Genomic DNA, 14,191 nt, shown 5'->3' with positions numbered 1-14,191 from the left:
ATTCAACCTTCCTATACATAAATCTGTCTCAATTATGTTTCAACAGCCATTAAAAAAAATTAAAAAATCAGATTTTTTTTTGTTTAAACCAGATTTTTTTAATTTAGAGCAGATTTTTTTTTATTCTAATAGAAAACATAATACAACCTTTTTATATAAAAATCTGTCTCAATTAAGTTTGAACAGCCATTCAGAAAAATTAAAAAAAATCAGATTTTTTTTTCTTTAAATCAGATTTTTTGATTTAAAGCAGATTTTTTTTTATTTATAGAAATCATTATTTGACATCCTTATATACAAATCTCTCTCTGTCTGAATTGTTTGAAACAATGACCTTTGGTTTGAACAGCCATTCAGAAAATTTTTCATTTTTTTGTTTAAATCAGATTTTTTTTAAATATTTTTTTTTAATTTAAATCAGATTTGTTTCCTAATATCAGATTTTTTTTGATTTTAATAGGAAACATAATTCAACCTTCTTATTTACTAACCTGTCTCAATTATTTTCGAACAGTCATTCAGAAAAATAAAAAAAATCAAATTTTTTTATTTAAATCAGATTTTTTTTGTTTAAATCAGATTTTTGTTATTTAAATCAGATTTGTTTATTTTAATAGAAAACATAATTCAACCTGATATCCAAATCTGTCTCAATTGTTTGAACCAATGACCTTTGAGCAAGTCAGAGAAATATAAAAAAATCAGATTTTTGTTTAAATCAATTTTCTTTTATTTAAATCAGATTTCTTTTACATTTTACATTTATTTTATTTCGTATATTTTTCATTTTATTGATTTTATGGAAAGCATTGTTAAAATGTTGTATCCTATGTTATAGGGCTTGTTTCTCTCTACAATTTCCTGTCTCACAATGTACCGTTTGTGTCCAGGAAGGGTTCATAGTTTCATAGATGTCGATTTTCGAAAGGAATCAGTACATTTATTTTATTTCGTATATTTATCATTTTATTGATTTTATGGAAAGCACTGTTCATTAAAATGTTGTATCCTATCTTATAGGTCTTGTTTCTCTCTACAATTTCCTGTCTCACAATGTACCGTTTGTGTCCAGGAAGGGTTCATATTTTCATAGTTGTCGACATGGGGTCTTTTTTTGATACTGATTGACTTTCGGCAACAATATCAAAAAACTGCATTTAATGGTAGCAGGTTTTTTATCCCTATCACGATCACATTATTTTTACTATTAATTTATATACATATAGTAGTATTATCTTTGGTATGATGGGAAAGTTTAATTAATGTTTTTTTTTAATTTACATGAGATTTCCTGTCCAACAGAAGGTATATCAATAACAATTCCTCCATTTAAATGTATTTATCGGTCAAGGTCAACGAATCTTGAAGCAAAACACCCTCCTTATATGGACTTGGTATCAAATAAGGCCAAGTCAGGGTCACACAGAGAGGAGAATGTCAGTGAAACTCACCTGGTATTGTTGTGGAAGACCCGCAGCACCAATCAGAGGCCTGGCCAGCTGCTGGACCCTTTGGGCCTTGCGTCTCAGGCCCCTGACTTCCGCCAGCAGCTCCTCATACTGAGACACTGGCAACGACATTGCCCCGTTCCATGGACACTTTCTTTAAATTAAACTACAAGAAAATAAACAAATAAATAAGTAATTTCTACTTGTATTCGTTAAATTCTGCTCTACTTCTAGGGTAAACATTTCCCGGCGGTGAAATGACCTTACAGAAGGCTTCCCGGTGCATAGAAAAATAAACAAAACGGAATGACGAAGATGAAAACACATAAAATACAGTAGGGAAATATTGATTTTGTTTACGATGCGTGGGTGTGACGTTTTTGCCATATAGCCGTTTTTTTTCTAAAACAAGGAGAATTTTACCCCTAAAACGTACGAGACTATTAAAAGATGACTAAACGAGTTAATCTAGCACGTTTTAAATGCATCTCGTGCTGTTAAAGAGCTTGTTATTACCAAAATTTATATGAGCAGTATTTAGACATTTTTAAACGCGATAAAGTGTTAGTTTTCGTGGTAATATAAAAGAAAATACATGCAGGAAATGAAAAGTTGTACGTTACCATGATTCCTCTTAAAGATATACGAAAAAAACACACAGATTTTATACAAAAAATGGTAAAAAAACGATATTTGTTACCATTTTCACTAGACAACTCGGCATCTGTCAATTTTATCTGCTTCGATTGTCAAATTTTCGATATGTGTCGACCTCTGTTGGAGTTTGTACGAAACAGTACATTTAAATTTGAAATTATTCCATATAAATAAAAATATTATCTATTTTTATTGAAATTCTTTTGATTAATACATAAAACAATCGTTTAATAACACTAAAATTGATTAAATGCAAAAGAATCGTATCTAATAACTACAATAAATTGAATATCCTTGTAAATATAAATCGATACAATGGCAACATTGCCTTGATTAGTTTTAAATCCGCTCTAAAATTTATTGTACTATTAAAAAATGTTGAATCATTGCAAGATTGTATCAGCGAATAGTTCTAAAATACTTTCTACTACCTTTGGTAAGTTTTGTAAAGTTTTATTGTATTTAAAAATATATTTTATTAATCAACGTTGCCATATTTCGACGTCCATGTGGGCACTTTATTAATTTATTTAATTAGTTTAAATTTAAACTACCATTATTTATTTAGAATTATTAGTTTAGTTAACACGAAAAATGAATCAATAATTATTACATTTAGCTAATGCACTTTTGTGTAGCATGTCAGATAAATTATTCAAAGAAAAAGTTTGTTTCAATCAATATTGTTAAAAATTTCAGAGCATAAAATGATATATGGTATCATTAGAACGGTAGTAGTAACAGAAAAAACAAGTGTATCATCTCACATCAAAAAATTCCATACTATAGATGTGTAAATTAATATATATTTAGGATAAACATTTACATAAGTATTTAGTACATTTCTTTTGAGGGTTTCGGTATATAACTCTTATAATCAAGTTGTAGGGTCAATTTTCCCAAGATCAAACCACAAAATGACCAGTATTCATGCAGGAAACATCAGTGAAATTCACGAAATGCCTTTAAAAGAAATAATAAGACCCATACCACCTATTCTGGATGAGAAAAAGGTCGCATCACTCATGAAAACCTTATTGAAGCCTGAAACAGCTCATGAAGTACCTCCAGTTGATGTATTATGGATCACAGGAAGAGAAGGAGGTAATTACTACTATTCTTTTGGAGGATGTCACAGATACGAAGCTCACAAAAGACTACAAAACGAATTGATACCTGTAAAACTTGTTAAATCCAACATAGATGATTTGAGAGTGTATCTAGGATCAAGTACGCCAGATCTAAAGTGAATTGTAATTAATATTTGTTATTTATTTAATAAAACATATAAAGAACGTATATTTCACTCAATATTTGGGTCAGATTCCACAATTATTTTAATATTCTCGTTATGAAGTAAAGGATCAACAATACTAGTTTCAATTTGCTGTTCTCCCTCTATCAGTTCGTCAACTTCACTGTTGGGAAAGCTATATTTCAAATAAAATACATAATCATCCATATTCTTTAGAATTTCTTGAACCTTACTAGGACTGGATAATGAGGCAATTCTAGCAATGTGTCTGCATTTGTTCAGTACAATTTTGTATTTGTCCTCAGGAGTGTTGATATTTTCAAAACTAATATTTCCTTCTTCATCTTCTAAACTCTTTTTCTTTGGAATCAGCTTTTGGTAGTCTTCCTCTGTTACAGGGTGATTATGGTACTCCACCATGTTAATTATCTCCAGAGCACGATCATCTTCAGATAGTCTTAATGATATAAATGCTGGACATGGTGTGTCTATTTTTTGTCTAAGTGAGCTAGAAGGAAGTAAAATATACGATTAAAATCGAGAGTATCTTACAGGGAAAATTACCGTCGTTTTCTTTTGAGGGGTTTGTTATTTGTACGACTTTTATTTGAATAGAAACAGGCATATTTTAACTGATAAAATATTAAGTCAGCTTGATAAGTTCTGTTGATGATTTTTCTGGCTGCTTCGATAGTTCGGCTGTCTTTTCTAGAAAAACGTACAAAATTAGCTCTAGCTCGGGTAAGTAACTTTTCTTGGAACTCTTTGAACGATGTAAACTGTTCTCCTATTTGAAACCCTAATTTTACTCGGACTAAGTCGTCACAGTTCTCTATTAAGGATTCATCCATTATAAACTCATTTTTACTCAATAAATAAGGAAGGATTTCTAATTTTACTGCGTTTTATTTCGTTTAAAGTTTCTAAACAAACTTGACTAGAAAATTTCTAGGTTATGTTTTTATCTCTTTTTACATTTAAAAAGAAATATATTATTTAGATTATTAATGTTGTATTTAAATAAATAAACAATCTATAAATAATTAGTAAATATAATAATTTATCCTAATTTATATTAAAATTAAATTTTTATTTTAATTATATAAAATAGAGAAATCTGTAAAGGTTTCAAAGAACAAAGAAATCTGTAATTAAATTACAGATTTCTCTATTTTGATGTACCTTGTTTTTGCCAGTCACTACTAGAGGGCGCCAGTTAAAAATAATTATTTTTAGTACATCAAAAAGTCGTTCAGAGGGCGCCACGATTTGAATGGCAAAATTTAAATTTTCTCGCGGCATTTTATACGTTCCTGATAGAAAATGGAGATGTTGCGTTAATTTTACAATACCCATAGGAAAAAAGAAATACTTAATAAATAAAATAATTCTTTTTTAATCATTTACTTCCTGCATATTCTGTTTATCTGTCAACTAATATTAACAATAAAGTGACTTAGTAATAAAGTTTATTAAATGTAGATATATTTCAATAGTTAAAAAATAGCTTTAATTTTTTAAGTAAAGGAATTTTGTTTATTTTGTGGTAATTAAATAATTATTACCCGTTTAATTTATGTTCATATTACGTATTTTATTATATACTTGTTATTGTTATATACAAACAGGGAATACATATTATACATAAATATACATTTTTTAATATAATATCCATACATTTAAAAAAATTAATTCCTTTATGGGTGTTATTTATTTCTATATTTATTTCTATAATAATTATAATTATAAAGAATAACTTCTTTAAATTGTGCTCTGGAAAATTATGCTTCAAAAATGCTGTAGGTAGCTGAGTTTTGATGTTTTATAAAAAATTTATTTGTCTATCAAAAAAGAAACGTGGAATAAATTAATTTAAATTTATTTTTATACATATTATCATATTTTATTTATATTGCATCAAGGTACAATTTTATTTTTCTTGTTAAAAATGGAATTAATAAATAATAGATAGATTTTTTTTATTTTAAAAATAAGAATAATAATTAAAATAAACAAAATTTGAATTGTGTGAATTAATATTAATTCTGTGAGCATATACTCTTTAATACATACATAGATAAATAAATATAGTAAAGTACAGTAAAAGTACAGTTTAATCATAGTAGTTTATTTAATCAATAAAAAAGTCAATGTCAAATGTCGTCGATCTCAGTCGTATGCGACTTCGTCAAACGATGCGAAATATACGAATTTATGATCAGGAGAATATAATATTAGAAGAGGTATTTTTCTTAAACCGAATACTCACGAAAATGATTAGAAATTGAGACAGCAAAAAGCTTAAAATACGAAAAATTGATAAGTTAATTAATTAGTGTAGTGTAGATAATAATTTGGGGCATTTTTGCAATTTTATTATGTAAAAATATTATTAAAAATATTCAAAATGTTTACAGTTTAACTGGTTGCCATACCATTTTACATTCCTAGATTCCTTAAATTTATTTTGTCCGTTATCTATTGACGATTATGTACTCCTAATAACTAGGAAGAAAAATTGGAATATCACGTCCATCTTTGTTTGCTGGCGGTTTTTGTGCGGTTTTTGTCCACAGGTTTTTGATTGATTGATCAGAAAAAGGTTGTCTCTCAAACAATTAAAGAAATATAATTCAACATCCTCTTATTTATTTAATATATATCTATTTACTATTTAAAGGGGACGTGATTAACTAAATAAATTATAATTCTATATTCTATAAAACCTATAATAAGCCTTGGAATAATTAATTTAATTCTTAATTTACTATTTATTAAGTTAACAATTTTACCACAATTTTACTATAGACTAGGTTGCTGTTTGGGGGACAGAACACAACAAATCAAATAAATTCAATTATCTTAAACTTAAAAAAAAACAATGCTAATTTAATTCATATTTTAAAACTCCCTCCTTTTCTTTTCTCTCTTCTATCCAGTGTTGCCAGAATTGAAAGGTTTCCTTCAAATCAAGGATTTTACAGTCAAATTTCGTCGATTGAAGGGCTGAAGGATTTTTGTCAAAAAAGAAGACAATATGAAAGTTTCTGGCAGTTTTGCATAATAAAAATTGTCAAAATATGTAGTAGGAGTATTTATTGTTTTTCCTACATCTATTTTTTCACTTTAACGGTGTTTAATTAAGGATACCTCAGTTTAAAGCAATGTTACCGTCAAAAAGTCCGCATGTTCAAAAAATTTTAACGATTAACAAAAAATTAGTAGGTACATTTTTATCTTTCAACACGTCTTTACACACCTACCATGATTATTGTGTCACAATTGTGTCTTGCACGATTAATTATACTCAGTTCAAGCAGTCATTGAAGCAATGAATTTTTTGAAAAATACCTTATAATACTGCTGTGGAGTATCACAGCATTTTTGATCGTGTTATTTTTTTAATAAAAAGTTTATTTATTAAAAAAATAACATTAAAAAAATTTATTATTTACATCGGTGTCCAAAAATTACCAGAAATATCTTTTTAAAAATTTTCTCCTAATTATAAAAAAGGTAAAATACATTACATTTTAAAGTATTTTAGTGTATATTTCCACCAAAAACAAATTGCGTTGACTTTTGTTTACAATTTAAAATACAAATAACGAGGGGAGGAGCCGAGATTCGATAACTTCTAATCGGGACCATTCGGTTTACCGTTCGCTTGCGTTCGGGTTTTCGATAACTTGGGCTTTCGAGAGTTTATGGCCCGGACGTTCGTTCAAGAATACCGAACGAAACGCGAGTATTCGAATTTTTCCCGATTTGTATCAGGAGAACATAATATTCGAGGAGATGTGAGCATTCAAAGCGAACGCAAAAGTTGAGAGAAAAAGTTGGCAACCAGTTAAACAGCCTAGTTTTAATTATTGGCAGAATACCTCCTCTGAAATTATATGCTCCTGATACAAGAAGAGAAAAATTCGAAGTATACACTGGATCGGAATTGCTCCTGAATTTAATTTTGACGTTGGAGAAGGAAATTAAATGCATAAAAAGTGAAACAGAAGTTAAATTGACTTTTGATTAAAATCATTTTAAAAATTCTTGTATATTTAAAGTAAATAAAACAAATATTTTCCTGTAGTATTATTTAAAGAAACATAATTAATTTTATTGTGATTATTAGGTGGTACCTAAATAGTTTATTTCATTTTTCTATATTACAGTAAAATGGAAAAGGTATTGTACTCACTTAAAAATGATGTTTTTTATGTTTAGAGTACGAAATAATAAAATTTATAGTAACTATTGTTATAAACTTTAAAGTAAATCCTTTTGTAGCTAAAAATGAGCCATATATATGTTAAAAAAAATAAAAATGGTTTTGGTGTATGTCTGGTTGCCTAACCAATAATTTACATTTTCAAACATCTTTTAGAAAAATATGTTTCAGTTCGAAATAAAACAGAATACTCATATTTATTAATATACATATATTAATTTAAGTCATCACAGAATAATATCGTATGATCGAATAAAAACGGCGTCACCGATGGCTATGAAATGAAGATCGCTGTCATTTTATATGTAAATTTATATAAGAAATGTCATCGATGCTCATTTTATAGCCATCGCTGACGCCGTTTTTATTCGATCATACGGTATATACATAATATAAAATCTCTTCTAACATGAACTTTCTATTTACCAAAATAAAAAAATCATTAGCTTGTTGCATTTGTTATAAATGTAAAAAATCTACATAAATCTTTATCTAAATTATACTAAAAATGACTGAAAACAATGAACTCAATGGCATAAAATTGATAAGAAAAAATACTATTGCACAAACGTATATACAAATTGGAAAACCCAGAAAAAAATACATTCACCGAGATCACAAAAAAAGCTTAATATAAACTTTGACTAAACTAATTTATATCATCCATTTTAAAGAATTTTTTACCCAAAAAATAGGGCTTATAAGCTCCCTTATCCCTATTTTTCCTTGGTACTGTAGAATTTGATTTTCTATGCTCGTCATTTCCGTTGGTTTTTGTAACATTACGGTACTGCCTGGGTATGGCACCATACTTCACGTTAACAAGCTTTGTATCGAGTACTTCACAATCAATTTGCATCAAAGGTACAAAAGTTTGGGTTGAAGTACCGTTGGGAAGTACCGAAGGCATAAGAAGCGTCATTTTGGGTCTCCGGGTTTTGTTATGGTACAAAGCCGGTACTAAGAGGTGTTGCTCGCTGAAAGACACCACGTAGAACGTGTCTTCTTGCCTGTTAATAGCCTCGAAAAATTCTGAATAAAGTTGTTCGGGTTTAGGAGTGAAAACTTGAATTTCGTTTTTACTCTCGTTCTCTGGGCCGTATTTTTTATTTTCTAAAACCTGGACTAGCGAAGAATCAACCCGTATTTTCTTTCTTTTTGTTTTAGGCTTTCTAGTAGTCAAAACAGTGGCAGGAGATTTTTTTTCTGGTGTAATTTCAGGTTTTCCGATCCATCTATCAACCAAAGCAAGAGTCAAAGTTATTTTAAATATAAAATAATAAAAAAAACAGAAAAAATTAAATAGAGAAAACAAAAAAAATTCTCCAGGTCATATTCATATCTAGCAATAATAAAATCTTCAGCAATATCTGTATATGTATTGGGTCTAAAATTGATAATATGAAAAATCGGTCACAAAATTACAAATTTTATTTAACACTAGTCAAAAATCAAAGTAAAAAAAGTAGCCACGGCAACATTGCGACTTCCGACGTGCATTTCAGTGATGCCAGATGTAGGAAATTGTCATTAGTTCTAGAGAAAATTCAAAAAAATGTGTACCTAACGAAATAGGGATATTCTATGGATTTTTTACTATAATGCACTGCATTTTTCAAATATTTTGATAACTAATAATACAATTTAAACAAAATAAATACCTTTCCAGCTCCAAAAGAAGTCTGGCACTCTCGCTTTGATTTATCGAAGCCGGACACATGGTTAGGGCTGAAAAATAAGTACTATTTGGTACGCTTGGGTCTGTGTTTTGATCATCCGCCCACAAAAGACCTCTACCATGGTGATTAAGGGGTATATGCGTGTGTTTACTTTGGGCCAAGTCAATTTTATTTGACTTTGATAAAAAGGGACTTCTAAAAAAATAGAAAAATGATAAAATATAATTTTTAAAATGTTTTTTTTTAAAAGAAAACAATATATTTAAAGAAAAAAAAATCTGAAACAATTAAAATAGCAATATTTATTAAATTCTAAATTTTTAATATTAACTCTCTGGCATGATACTGGATAAATAGCTTTCATGTCAACTGGTAACACTTTATGTATCTCTCTTTTTTATCTTTACTTTTAAGTTTTTTTTAAAATAGAAAATAAACTGATATCTAATGTTACATGCATACATATTTCACTTACCTTAAATAGTCTAAATTTAATCCTACTACAAGTAGAAAAGCACACAAAACCAACGCTGGTTTAGTTCCTTTCGAAGATATGCTTTTAAAAGATTTATCCTCTTCATAATACGAGAGCCTGTCCTTCAATAGTGCGTTTTCCTAATAAAAAACGTGTTTTTTATTTACTTAAAGACTCCTTATCAAGAGATTATAAGAGCCTGGTACCAGAATTACTTAATTTAGTGAAGAATTAATAATATATAACCTTCTGATAAGTGTTTTTTCAAGTACCTACCTTTTTCAAGCATTTATTCTCCTCAACTAATTCCTTCACTTGTTCTTCTAAAGAATTCAAATAGTCTTTCTTTTTCTTCCTGGATAAACATGCAGATTCCCTGTTTTTTATTTTTCTCTGTTGCCTTTTAAAAATTTTCGGATCTATTCCCATATTACACGGTCTGTTAGGAAGAATAGGAGACACCTGTTTGACAGGGAATGTTGAAATATTATCCAAAACCACAACTTTAGGTGATAAACCGCTAATTCCTTGCGGCAAAACTGTAGGGAATTTATTATTTATGACTACAAAGTTGTTTTGACCTTTGGGCTGAATTGGAACTCTTTTTATTGGAACTTTTGTCTTTATTTTTGGTTCAATCTCCTCTAGCTTGATCCTAGTTGAAGGAGGATACTGTACAACAGGAATTCTGGTAGTAGATTCGATAGAATTGCTTGAAACACTAGAAGCATCAGATGCTACGTCCTGTTCTTCTGTCTTAGGTATGTTAGCAAAGTCCCAGGCTGTAAAATCTACATCTTTAACATCCAGACTATCGTTTGAGACGTCCTCCCTAGGCGGGGAAGCTACATCGGAGAGAATTTCGTCAGGACTTTTGTCAAGAAACGAGTTAAGTAGTGCCATTTCATCTTCACCAGCATTTAAGAGCAATGGAATATCCAAATCTGTAGATAACTGCGTTAAAAAGTCCTCGCCCGAGGATACGTCCATGTTATCTATAACAAAGAAAATGTCAGCGTGGTAGAAATACGGGAAAATCGCCAGAAAAACCGTGTATGGGGGCGGATGTTTTTACCTGTACAAAAAGAATTGTCGCTGCTCGACTCCGGAGAACTTTTGAAGCCATAGTCCTCGTTAAAACCCACAAAATCAGGCCACATTTGAACTTGGTACGATTATTTTCAGCTATCCTTACTTATTTCATATTATAATTGATAAAAATCCGGTGTTTTGTACCAAAATAATCACTTTTCCGAATCATGCGTACCGAATTTTGACAACGTTGTCACTTTCTGTTGACGTTTACAGTTCATTCAACTCTGTAAAACAAAAAGAAACCTGTAAATTTGCAGAAAAAGAAACCTGTAAATTCGCAGGTAAAGAAAAAGAAACCTGTAAATTCGCAGAAAAAGTTTGAACTTTCGTCAATAGATGACCAGAAGCAATAATTTAGGTTATATAAACGTCACCGAAACATCAACAAAATGAAAATTATGTATTCTTTTAAATATTTTACTCCACCTTTTAATTTACATACGATTTCCTTTCAACAAAACAATGCAGAATCCCAAAATAATCCTTTTATTTAGCGGTAAAAGAAAGTCTGGCAAAGATTTTATATGTGAACAAATAAAAAACATGTAAGTACAGCTTCAAAACTAATTTTGACTGTTCAAAAACAAATTTGAAATAGACTCAAAGAAGAATGTGAAATCGTACGAATTTCGGGACCTCTGAAGAAGTTATACGCTAAAAATCATCAACTGGATTTCAAGGAACTGATGGGTGATGGTCCGTATAAAGAAAAATACCGAATTGATATGATAAATTGGAGTGATGAAGTTCGTAGTGAAGATCCAGGGTACTTTTGTAGGGCTGCTTGTAAGGATGGTAAGCTTTCTTTCCTTGTTTAGTGTTTGAGTATTGTCAATGATATTATTTGACAGCTAAAATTACTCCAGTTTGGATAGTTAGTGATATTCGAAGGAAAACTGATATTAATTGGTTTAAAGAGAATTTTAAAAATTTATGTGTACTGAGAATTTATGCTGAAACAGATGTACGAATAGCTCGTGGATACAAATACACTGAAGGTATGGAAATAAAGTATTTTTAATGTATTTCTTAAGTATTTTTTTAGGCATAGACAACGTAGTATCTGAATGTGATTTGGATGATTTTGAGCACTGGGATCTACAATTATCCAATAATAATTCTGATGAAAGCAAAAAAGCTGTTGAACAAATTATAGCAATTACATCAGAACGCATTAAGTAATATTTTTTATATAAATAATTATTCATTCAATATTTATGTTTAGAGCCTTCAAATAAAACTCATATATTTTGAAAAGATTTGTTTATTAGAAAAAAAAACACAGTTTGTCATCCAGAATATAATTATACCAAAAAAAAACGTCAGACTTTCTGTAATATCTTAAAAAAAATGCAACAGTTTTGTAAAACCAATAAATCAACTAGGAGAATTATTGCATTTTTATTTAAAAACTATTATCACCATTCTTTGATTTACCTTATGATCGTAAAAAAAACGACGTCCACTTGGCGTGGAAATGGCGATCGATGACGTTCCCCATATAATTTTACATATAAAATGACAGCGATCTTCATTTCATTGCCATCGCTCACGCCGTTTTTTTTTTCAATCATATAGTATATAAAACCCTATTAAGCAACCAAAAGAAAAAAAACTGTAAAAATTACATGCATCTTAATGTAGAATTTAAGAAAAAAAATTAGAATACTCAGTTAAAGCTTTTTGAGATGTCGAGACAAGATAAAACGTGAAATATTTGGGGCCTAACAGAGAAAGTTGCTCCTTTTAAAGAAATATACCAGAGCACTTTCTGTGTTTCAATCACTTTATAACATTTTTGACCACTCTATAAAGAAGTCCCCATTGCAGCCATACCTTGCATTTTTTATGGCATGCATTCCATTATGGCCAACTTGTTAAACTTGAAATTAAGCCAGGAAGGAGCTGAAAACTCGACAGGGATGTGTTCGTCATCAGAAAACAACTGTCTCTTACTGTGTTTACGATTACTATCTGGCTTTTTTGTCTCAGTTTTAGACTTTACCTTAACTTTAGAACTGGTATTATCCACTTCACTGAGACTGGCCGATTTATTTCGTCCTTTCCGCCCTGCTGTGCTGTTATTACAAATCGCTTTCAACCGTTTAATGAACGGGAGCACCATAAAGAATGCATTAGGGCTGACTCCGATCTTTGTTTTAGGTGTGGCATCTTTTTTGTTATTCGGTAGATCAGCCACAGCAAACCAACTGCAAGCTTTAATCTCGCATCTTGTTCTCGGTTTGAATTCTGTATGTTTTGGAATATTTTTAATTATGTATAACCTCACTAACTGGTCCTGAATTACAGATTCAAGATATTCGTTTGGTTTGAGGTATGGGCTAATATCAAAGCCGGTTTCTTCCTGTACTTCCCTTATAGCACAATGTGCCGGATCTTCATCTTCATTTACTTTACCTTTGGGAAAACCCCACGAAGATTTTGCCCAATAACTCTGGACAAGCAGAACATGGGATAGGCCTTCAGAAAGTATTATAGCACCGTACGTGGGGACACTTTGTTTGTATTCCTTCCATTCAGCTAGTATTTGGTTCAGTTTATGGCTTTCGCTTTTCAAGAATGGGACATGCTAGGGAAAAATAGTTTTAACTGTTTTAAATTATTCAAAAAAGGATATTTACTTGGAAAACATGGGCAGCGAATTCATATATACTGCAGGTTTTGAGACGCGGGTCGTTTCCAACGTAGAAGTCCAAATAGAACCAGTGGGCCAGTTCGATTTGGAAACATATACGAATCAGATTTTCTTTGGCTGATTGTGGAACGAAAATAATGAATCTCCTTAAAAAAGAGTGTAAAATTCCAATAAAAAGGGTTCTTTGTGGATCGGCAAAGATATCTTACGTTAAAAGATCGTTGAGTATATCGATAGGAATGGAATGTTCCACAGTTTTTAACTCCAATTCTTCTGCCATAGTTGCTCTTAGATATCTTCCTATGCCTCTGAATCGTTTCCTTCTGCTGATTAGATTGTACGCATAAAATAGAGTATTTTCAGACCTTTCTGAAACAACGGATATTTGAAAAACTTTAATTCACTCCAGTTCATGTTTGAAAATAATCGCCATTTTGGAATATTTCTTCTTCATATACCTTTTTTTATTGACACTGTTGTCAAGTTTATTTTTCTATTTTTTTTTAATCAAAAATAGCGCACTTTTGCTGCAGTGTCTTTAGGAAAAACTACTTGAGTGTATTATTTATTTAATTTAATAATTTAAATAAGTTTGCTTATAGAAATTATTGAATGAATTATTAAAAATAAAAATAGTTTGAAGAATAAAACAAATTTGACAACATAAGAAATTCTTTATTTTGACATTACATAGCCGC

At 30.0% G+C, this 14,191-nt stretch overlaps 6 protein-coding genes across 9 annotated transcripts in view; 2 read left to right on the top strand and 4 right to left on the bottom strand.

Annotated features, from left to right (window-relative positions):
• Positions 1 to 2,201, bottom strand: part of LOC115874953 (adenomatous polyposis coli protein-like) — a 37,199-nt gene extending 34,998 nt beyond the window's left edge. For 2 of the 3 annotated variants that reach the window (XM_030890264.1, XM_030890289.1), the window contains exons 1-2: positions 2,072 to 2,201; positions 1,452 to 1,614 (exon numbers count right to left, since the gene is read on the bottom strand). In XM_030890264.1, the coding sequence (XP_030746124.1) occupies positions 1,452 to 1,580 (129 nt within the window). In that variant the 5' untranslated portion in view covers positions 1,581 to 1,614; positions 2,072 to 2,201. Of the gene's footprint in view, positions 1 to 1,451; positions 1,615 to 1,676; positions 1,812 to 2,071 lie in introns of those variants that run through there. The other variant, XM_030890268.1, reaches the window with a different exon arrangement.
• Positions 2,202 to 2,324: 123 nt separating this feature from the next.
• Positions 2,325 to 3,416, top strand: LOC115874998 (sulfiredoxin-1). 2 transcript variants are annotated; one of them, XM_030890313.1, is made up of 2 exons: positions 2,325 to 2,541; positions 2,988 to 3,416. In XM_030890313.1, the coding sequence occupies exons 1-2, from the start codon at positions 2,481 to 2,483 to the stop codon at positions 3,353 to 3,355; spliced, it is 429 nt and encodes a 142-aa protein (XP_030746173.1). In that variant the 5' UTR covers positions 2,325 to 2,480; the 3' UTR covers positions 3,356 to 3,416. The 2 variants fall into 2 exon arrangements, with proteins under 2 accessions (XP_030746173.1, XP_030746177.1); XM_030890317.1 differs by lacking the exon at positions 2,325 to 2,541 and adding an exon at positions 2,651 to 2,935.
• LOC115874989 lies at positions 3,409 to 4,327 on the bottom strand. The gene is made up of 2 exons (XM_030890305.1): positions 3,925 to 4,327; positions 3,409 to 3,868 (listed from the first exon to the last, which is right to left on the bottom strand). The coding sequence occupies exons 1-2, from the start codon at positions 4,209 to 4,211 to the stop codon at positions 3,409 to 3,411; spliced, it is 747 nt and encodes a 248-aa protein (XP_030746165.1). The 5' UTR covers positions 4,212 to 4,327.
• A 3,666-nt stretch (positions 4,328 to 7,993) lies between these two features.
• LOC115874929 (cyclic AMP-dependent transcription factor ATF-6 beta) lies at positions 7,994 to 11,033 on the bottom strand. Its single transcript, XM_030890232.1, has 5 exons — positions 10,818 to 11,033; positions 10,019 to 10,737; positions 9,743 to 9,882; positions 9,250 to 9,462; positions 7,994 to 8,823 (listed from the first exon to the last, which is right to left on the bottom strand). The coding sequence occupies exons 1-5, from the start codon at positions 10,900 to 10,902 to the stop codon at positions 8,238 to 8,240; spliced, it is 1,743 nt and encodes a 580-aa protein (XP_030746092.1). The 5' UTR covers positions 10,903 to 11,033; the 3' UTR covers positions 7,994 to 8,237.
• A 166-nt stretch (positions 11,034 to 11,199) lies between these two features.
• LOC115874944 (probable phosphomevalonate kinase) lies at positions 11,200 to 12,208 on the top strand. The gene is made up of 4 exons (XM_030890255.1): positions 11,200 to 11,382; positions 11,436 to 11,632; positions 11,689 to 11,835; positions 11,883 to 12,208. The coding sequence occupies exons 1-4, from the start codon at positions 11,300 to 11,302 to the stop codon at positions 12,017 to 12,019; spliced, it is 564 nt and encodes a 187-aa protein (XP_030746115.1). The 5' UTR covers positions 11,200 to 11,299; the 3' UTR covers positions 12,020 to 12,208.
• On the bottom strand, positions 12,086 to 13,981 carry LOC115874935 (m7GpppN-mRNA hydrolase). Its single transcript, XM_030890243.1, has 3 exons — positions 13,703 to 13,981; positions 13,480 to 13,639; positions 12,086 to 13,427 (listed from the first exon to the last, which is right to left on the bottom strand). The coding sequence occupies exons 1-3, from the start codon at positions 13,771 to 13,773 to the stop codon at positions 12,684 to 12,686; spliced, it is 975 nt and encodes a 324-aa protein (XP_030746103.1). The 5' UTR covers positions 13,774 to 13,981; the 3' UTR covers positions 12,086 to 12,683.
• Between the last annotated feature and the right edge of the window lie 210 nt (positions 13,982 to 14,191).

Source organism: Sitophilus oryzae, unplaced genomic scaffold (genome assembly GCF_002938485.1).
Source record: "Sitophilus oryzae breed Bouriz unplaced genomic scaffold, Soryzae_2.0 scaffold_1018_pilon_pilon, whole genome shotgun sequence".
In the NCBI taxonomy this organism is placed as follows: Eukaryota; Metazoa; Arthropoda; class Insecta; order Coleoptera; family Curculionidae; genus Sitophilus; species Sitophilus oryzae.
The sequence above is the reverse complement of the archived record's forward strand: the minus strand, read 5'-3'. Positions and strand labels throughout refer to the sequence as shown.

What these genes read in the sequence shown, in the direction of transcription:
- LOC115874998 (XM_030890313.1), top strand. Translation starts at nt 2,481, where the DNA reads ATGTTGAATCATTGCAAGATTGTATCAGCGAATAGTTCTAAAATACTT. An exon ending in AATACTTTCTACTACCTTTG is followed by an intron (nt 2,542 to 2,987) that starts GTAAGTTTTGTA and finishes CTTATAATCAAG; the next exon opens with TTGTAGGGTCAATTTTCCCA.
- LOC115874989 (XM_030890305.1), bottom strand. Translation starts at nt 4,211, where the DNA reads ATGGATGAATCCTTAATAGAGAACTGTGACGACTTAGTCCGAGTAAAA. An exon ending in CCCCTCAAAAGAAAACGACG is followed by an intron (nt 3,869 to 3,924) that starts GTAATTTTCCCT and finishes ACTTCCTTCTAG; the next exon opens with CTCACTTAGACAAAAAATAG.
- LOC115874929 (XM_030890232.1), bottom strand. Translation starts at nt 10,902, where the DNA reads ATGTGGCCTGATTTTGTGGGTTTTAACGAGGACTATGGCTTCAAAAGT. An exon ending in AGAATAAATGCTTGAAAAAG is followed by an intron (nt 9,883 to 10,018) that starts GTAGGTACTTGA and finishes GTTTTTTATTAG; the next exon opens with GAAAACGCACTATTGAAGGA. An exon ending in TTAAATTTAGACTATTTAAG is followed by an intron (nt 9,463 to 9,742) that starts GTAAGTGAAATA and finishes CTATTTTTTTAG; the next exon opens with AAGTCCCTTTTTATCAAAGT.
- LOC115874944 (XM_030890255.1), top strand. Translation starts at nt 11,300, where the DNA reads ATGCAGAATCCCAAAATAATCCTTTTATTTAGCGGTAAAAGAAAGTCT. An exon ending in TGTGAACAAATAAAAAACAT is followed by an intron (nt 11,383 to 11,435) that starts GTAAGTACAGCT and finishes AATTTGAAATAG; the next exon opens with ACTCAAAGAAGAATGTGAAA. An exon ending in TAGGGCTGCTTGTAAGGATG is followed by an intron (nt 11,633 to 11,688) that starts GTAAGCTTTCTT and finishes ATTATTTGACAG; the next exon opens with CTAAAATTACTCCAGTTTGG.
- LOC115874935 (XM_030890243.1), bottom strand. Translation starts at nt 13,773, where the DNA reads ATGGCAGAAGAATTGGAGTTAAAAACTGTGGAACATTCCATTCCTATC. An exon ending in ATACTCAACGATCTTTTAAC is followed by an intron (nt 13,640 to 13,702) that starts GTAAGATATCTT and finishes CTCTTTTTTAAG; the next exon opens with GAGATTCATTATTTTCGTTC. An exon ending in TCGCTGCCCATGTTTTCCAA is followed by an intron (nt 13,428 to 13,479) that starts GTAAATATCCTT and finishes ATTTTTCCCTAG; the next exon opens with CATGTCCCATTCTTGAAAAG.